Consider the following 7,248-nt stretch of genomic DNA (forward strand, 5'->3'; position numbering starts at 1 on the left):
TACTTTTACATTCAGTAGTGGGATTCCAGCATAAGCAGTCATCATTTGTTGTTGTTATTGTTGGTTGTTGTTTTTATTTCAAATTAGGTTAGTTGGGCGCCAGAGACTATTTTGAATAACATCGAATCAATTCCAATCATAAAGAAAAAGTTTACATCTTGCCTGAAGAAGGGGCCTGAGTTGCCTCGAAAGCTTGCATATTGTAATCTTTCTAGTTAGCCAATAAAAGGTGTCATTTTGCTTGGCTTTTCTCTACATTCATGATGGCTAACACGGTACAACACCCTAGTACTAATCATAAAGAATAAAACAACTTTGTGCTAAGGTGTAAACTGTGCAACTACATACACGACAGCAGTTGTAAAAATTTTGCTGATCGATTATTTCACGTTATTCAAAATATACATACAATTATAAGTTTGACCATTGAAAATCTGGCAGATTTTATTAGAATTACATCCATTTTCACCTTTGGCAGTGTTTTAGTCAGATTTCGGCAAGTGGAGCAGGCCAGGCGTGTACTTATTGAAATTGTGCTGGGAAATAAAAAAGCGGTTTATCTGAAATGAATAAACTAAGCCCACAATTTCTGAATAGCAACACCTGGAGAAGCCGTCGTTTTCTTTCTTTCTTTCTTTCTTTCTTTCTTTCTTTGCATTTTGCAGGCAAAGTTCCTACGCCGTTTAAAGCGGCCACTCATACAGTTCTGCCTCATTTAAACTGCTTGGGCCTTCATTCCCTTCTGAACACATTAAAAAAATCAAAGAAAGCCTTCTTTATGTTTGATTCAAGTTCACAGACAGTAATTGGTTTTCTTTTGTTCTTTTTTCTTCTCTCTATATATCCACAAAATACCCGTCACCCCAATTACACCCCCCAAAACATTAGAGAGCACCTAGAGCCCGAGGTAGCGCTCATCCCAACCGGAGCTCCAGTACGCACTCAGACGGCTCTCCCTCAAAAGCACGCAGCGCTCCCTTTCCTCTTTACTGATAGCGACGACGTGAAGCCTTCATTCTCTGCGTTGACCTCAAGTTTACTCTGCCAGACTTTTTTTTCTGGTAAATGAATAATGTATCCAAGCTCTGACTGAATTCTATTCCTTCCTGGCTGGCCTGCTTTCTTTACTATATGAGCATCATCAATCTTTGAATACAGCGACACGTGTTTATTATATGGGGCAGAATTGAATCGTTTTTATGAGTCTGATTAAGAGCGCACGGATAAACAAAAATCACACGCGTGCGAGGTCAGAGCTTATCAGGCGGCGTCCTTTACATTCAGCACAGCAATAAACGAGACGGGGGGACAGAAAATCCACGTAAGAAACGCTGGAATTTGGCCGCGAGCTTAACGTGCTATTTAGCGATCGCTCTGTAAAAACTGACAAAACGACATTAGATACGGGGGTCGAGAGCACTGACCGCGGGCTTACTGCCGTTCAGTCTTGTGCTGGAAGAAAAGAAAATCATCGCGAATCCGTTAACTTACATTATACATTTGTGTGTTACTGAATAAATTAATTGAGATAGATAGATAGATAGATAGATAGATAGATAGATAGATAGATAGATAGATAGATAGATAGATAAAATGGGGTAAAACGTCATACATTTCAGACTTTAAAAATAACTAGTCATTTTACTTAAATGATTTTCCAGTCAGATTCAATAATTAGGTTTCTTTCTAAAAACAAACAATTCAGTAACTCAAAACGTTATTATGTGCCTTTGAAATTATTTCTGCAGCATTTTTTATAACATAACATGTTTTAAATGTGTGCCATTAAATTAAGGTAAATGCAGAGGCTGTCCATAAACATTTTCTCCACGTGCTGTAAATAAATATCAATGAGATTGTGTTTCAGGGCTTCCAAAGTTCCGTGTGACACAAGTGTCAGTTTTTGTTCGAGTCTGACAGATCAGGAGACTGAAGTCAAGATGACTGACAGCTCGTCACTGGCCATCTGTGCAGCGCCGGCATTGTTCAATGTCAGGTTCAGTAGCCACTTTGGCCAAGAGGTTTACTAAAAGAAATATCTATTGTCATCGCGAATCGTGCCAGCATTTTATAGTACATAATTATATATAAAATAATTGTAATGAGTCTCAGCAATGGACTGGATTCTTTACTGCCCTGTGTCTGGTGCTGCTGGGATTATCTCCGTCCCCCAACAAGTGCGAATTGGAGTAAAAGAAGTAGAAAATAATGAATTATTTATATGACATTCAGTCAAAGTATAGAGCTCAATGCAAATTACTAATTTGTATATGGCATGCGAAATTTTTAGAACAAAAAAAACTTGAACTTCAAAACTCTCTGATGTTGCTAAGCCATTTTACAGTTAGTATTTCTGAATGTGAAGTAAATATAGCTCGATTATCTCTGTTTAAGGGTACAGCACCAGAAATATTACATTTAGAATAAATCATGTAGGAATTTTCAAACATACAAAAAAAAAAACTAATATATTCAATAATGTGAAAAACTGCAATTATATACACTACATACATATATATATATATATATATATATATATATATATATATATATATATATATATATGTATTCATTGCATTCGTAGTCTGTGTCACAATCTGATTGTATGGGTGGTTACCTTCCAGGTAACGCATATATATTTATGTATATATACCTATATACGCATATACCTATATGTATATATATATATATATATATATATATATATATATATATATATATATATGTATATATGTATATATATATGTATATATATATATATATATATATAGGTATATATTTTTATATATATATATATATGTTACCATTTTCGGTTTCTTGGATTATTTTGTGATTTCATGAATTCAAATATATGGAGATGTCTATTATATTATCTATTAACATAAGACAACAGTATCATGTGAAGAAGAGCACATATACTTCTATCAGGCTATATGCAACCTGCAGTGCTGAAGGCTTGATATGAGAGGTCGAGTGTGGCCCGCTGCGGCCTAAATGGCACAATTACTTGTCCAAAGTGTTTCTTTGGCATTATTTCAAAGATCTTTTTGAATTTAGGATTCTGCATCTGGAATGATACAGAAGAAAATATAAAGGCATGTACACAAAGGTAAAACTCTTTAAATACAAGCAGTCTTGTGTGTACCGGAGCACTGGGTCGTTAGCAGTGACTGAAGGTTTTCTTTGCCACCACTCTGACTGTTGTGCGGAGATGCAATTAAACTTCTGGCTCAGTACTGTTGCCCGTGTTGCTTATTTCTAAATTCAAAACGGACCCGCACTTTTTAAAATAAAGGTTCTCTAATGGTGCACTGTACTGGGTGGTGAGGTTCCTCCTAGAAACATTACTTGACAATGAATCATTTATTCTGGGAAGGGTTCTTTGCATATGAAATTTTGTCTTTGGGCTTTAAAAAGGTTTCCAATGATTTGACAAGACAGAGCTCTTTTATGTATAGTGGATTACCAAGTGGAATATTTGTAAATCAAGAAGACCCGAACTTAGCCTGTGTGACTATATGCAGCAGGATTCATTTAAAAATTAGAACCCAATTCCTGTTTCAGAAATCTCTTACCATCCACTTATCTATTTATAGAACCTGTTATGGGTCTAAATAAACGAACGTTATTTCTTGAGAACCACACACACACCCCATGGCACATTGCTGTGAAGAACCATTATAGCACCTTTATTTTTAAGAGTGTAAGTACCTCCAAAAATAACAATGGCACGGTTTTATAGAAAGCTCTGAGAAAGCAGTGCCAATTCAACTAAAGATATTAAAAAATCGAATCAATGTATCAAGGCCTCTGAGCGATGCGGGTGTGCGTTTGAAGGTCAAAACTAAAACTCCGATGTCCCGAAACAAGGTGCACAGTTAGTTAGCTTTTCTTCCTAAGACTTGCTGGGAAATCTTTCGCTGCTGAGGCCGGGTTTCCTGAACACGGTGCGCACGTCCTTCAGACTTTCCAAATATAGTTATCGACTAAGATGTCACATATTTAGATTTTCTCTTAACATTTTTCTTTCCGTTACACCTTGATGGCTGCAAAAATAAATAAACAAGTATACACGTACATAAGATGTGAGCGACAAATTCAAACTTTACAGAAATGTTCAAATAAAAAAGAGTCAGGAATTTCCCCGTGCGTATCGTTAAACTCCCACTCATGTGCCTTGTGATAAAGAGTTGTACGCTCCTTGTTACCTGCATGCTGTGCAGTCATCATCGTCGTTAACTGCTGATGTATTTGTACCAAAAACAGATTTTACCCTTAAATTGACAATGCCACATTTTCATGGGATAAAGTATTTTCTATTAACAATAAAAATAATTATTATTACAATATGAGCACGACGCGCCGAATATGAAGTCAATGCTTACGGTTTCACAGTAAGATTTTTTTAAACTGTAACAGCACATTTTCTTTCTTTTCGCCGGTTCATACGATCCACGCATTTCGCTTCTGTATCTTAGGAGTCATTTTAATGCCCAACAGAGCTGATCGTTTTTTGTGTATTCTGTGCACACCAACACGCCTTTTCGCTCCTGCGGAATCACTTCGCCAGTTCGCGTGTTCCTACAACAAGCAGCTTGCAGAATCGTCTCGCTTTTTTGGGAACATTTCATTATCGTGGCGCTTTGGCTGGAGTTGTTAACTTCTTTATACAGTAAATTTTAAAAAAATGAAGAGAACGAGATTTCACACAAACTAGGGGAGTGCTTTGGAGCTCAATGTCTTTTTCTGCTAAAGTTTGCAGCGGGTTCTAAAAAGTTCTCCTTGCAAAATGTACTCAACCGCGGACATTCTAACAAACCAGGCGGTACTTATCATTCAAATAGAATATTCATTTATTTAATAAACAAACAATGCAATTCCTTCAAAAAAACTTTGAACAAAATAGGGCAGTCTAAATGATAAGGCATTAATACAGGTTCCTTTTATATATTTATATATAATGGAACATTTTTATGAACAGTTAAGGCACATCGATCTGGAAACACTTTTTTTTTGGTGTTTGGTCCACAATTACCCACTTACAAATTTAAAAATAAATTACTATATGCAATTTACATTAAAACAAGTCCTTAGAAACTTGGTATATCTGCATAGCATAACATTTAAACAAAAACATGGGAGCTCTCAAAAGGCAAGAAATAAACTTACGTGTTATTTGGAGTAACACTGTCCTTACAAACCAAGATACGCTTTCTGTTTCAGAAAATTATTTAGAGTAGCTTTTTAAAGAAGGCACTGTGATACCAATCTTTAAGGGGGAGGAAAGGGGGGGGGGGGGGGGGGAATTAAATACCAGAAGGTTGTTCTTGTGGTCAGAATTTACTGCAGTCATACACAAAAGCCCCAGGGGTGCGATAGATGGACTGACTGGTCGGAAAGGACATCTGACAGCTGCTATTCCCATTGACCGGTGAATTATTTAAACCAAGTCTCTGCGACTCGAACATCTCCCGGACCGAGTGAAAGTTCTGTTGCTGTCCGGGGTATGAGGCGCCGGCCAAGTGACTCAAATCCCCGGCTTGGTTCAGGTACCACGATGCCAACCGCCCCTGGTGCGGATGGTGGCCGTCCTGGCTGGAGCTCAGATTGCCATGATTTAGGGACGAGGTGGTGGTGGTTATCGAGTAATCTGGAAGGCTCTCGTCCACTGTGCTCGTGGGGGCCAGGTGACTAGCTCGGTCCCCCGCATAGAGACTCATGGCCTGCATATTGCAGTGGTAGGTCGCATTGGTGTTGGAGCCGGACGAGCTCGCATTCTGGTTGCAGGGCGAGCTGTAGATCGAGCTTTGGCTTGGAGGGTAAGTTAGAGATAAAGAAGTGGTAATACCTGTCCTGGAGGAGGCAATCAGGGTGGAATTAAGCTCCGCAGCGCCCTGAGGGGACCCTCGCAAAGATGTCATGATGTTGTCCACGCTGAAGCCTTGCGCGGGCGGCTGATTATGATGGTGGTGCTCGGGAGTCTCCATACTTAGGGATCTACTGGATGGGATGCTGTGGGGGCTTCCAGTAGACATGCTACTATTACTGTCCGGGCTCTCGATCTTGGGCACGGCGCTCAGGGTCGGAGATACCGCTTGTGGAGGCGTAGCAGTGCCGTTCTCAGTTTTAATGTCCTGGATCCGCAACGGCGGAGTTCCCTGGACGCTCTGCTCCAAGTCACGACCCTGCGGCCGGCTTGGCTGATCCTTAACTTGCCGATCGCGTTCGTCCTTCTCTTTCTGGACGTCCTTTTTCTTGAAGCGTCTCCTGCGTCTCAAAAAGCTGCCGTTTTCAAACATATTGTAAGAGTCCGGATCCAATGTCCAGTAGCTGCCCTTCCCGGGTTTCTTATCGTCCCGGGGCACCTTGACAAAACACTCATTTAGCGACAAGTTGTGTCGTATGCTGTTCTGCCAGCCTTGCTTGTTGTCGCGGTAAAAGGGAAACCTCTCCATTATGAACTGATAAATTCCATTGAGAGTGACCTTCTTGTCGGGAGAGTTCTGGATTGCCATAGTGATGAGGGCAATATAGCTGTAAGGTGGCTTTACCATGTCCTTGGGCTGAGGCTGCGGAGTGTACGGTCCATAGGCTCGGGCCATGCTGGCAGGGTACTGGTCGTGCGCCGGATGAGAGTACATGCTCATTGGGGCCGGCATGCCGGTATATCCACCTCCAGCGGCCCTATAATAACTCTGGTCGCTGCTGATATAGGGCACAACGCCCAGGGAGTTGGGACTGGAGACGGAGTAGCGTGCCTGCATTTTTTTTCTTCTCTCCTTCTCCCGATCAGAAAAGTTTCCCAAACGCCCAGCACTTTTCCGCCAGCGCCCTCCTCTTCTGTCCCGAGTGAACCGAAAAAAGGGGAAAGAAAGTTTCTTTCCCTTTCTGCGTTTCTTCAGCCTTCCCCGCCTCTCCGCGCTAAATAGTACATTGAAAACGTCTAAACTTTGAGCATCCGTCACTACACAAGACTTTTTTACGCAGTTACATTTTTCCTCTTTTTTTGGGTGGTGAGGTGGGGGTTTGGGAAGCTCCTCCCAAAGTGCCTCAGGCGTCCAATTGAAACAGAGCCTTGACTGGATGGAAATGGTGCTTACTCCTGACCACACGCACGCTGCCTTCAACACGAGAGGAGGCGTTCCAGTCTGTGAGCCCAGCCAAATGTCAAAAAAAGAGTGAGCTTCAAACGCTGAAACATCTCCGATGAAGGGCAGGGCGGAGCGCGAGATACTCACTTTTCAAAAC

At 40.7% G+C, this 7,248-nt stretch overlaps 1 protein-coding gene across 1 annotated transcript; it reads right to left on the bottom strand.

Moving 5' to 3' along the window:
* Positions 1 to 4,829: 4,829 nt before the first annotated feature.
* LOC114653594 (forkhead box C1-A-like) lies at positions 4,830 to 6,992 on the bottom strand. Its single transcript, XM_028803995.2, has one exon. It carries the CDS (start codon positions 6,762 to 6,764, stop codon positions 5,334 to 5,336), a length of 1,431 nt encoding a protein of 476 aa, XP_028659828.1. The 5' UTR covers positions 6,765 to 6,992; the 3' UTR covers positions 4,830 to 5,333.
* Between the last annotated feature and the right edge of the window lie 256 nt (positions 6,993 to 7,248).

This window comes from Erpetoichthys calabaricus, chromosome 6 (genome assembly GCF_900747795.2).
Source record: "Erpetoichthys calabaricus chromosome 6, fErpCal1.3, whole genome shotgun sequence".
Taxonomy (NCBI): Eukaryota; Metazoa; Chordata; class Cladistia; order Polypteriformes; family Polypteridae; genus Erpetoichthys; species Erpetoichthys calabaricus.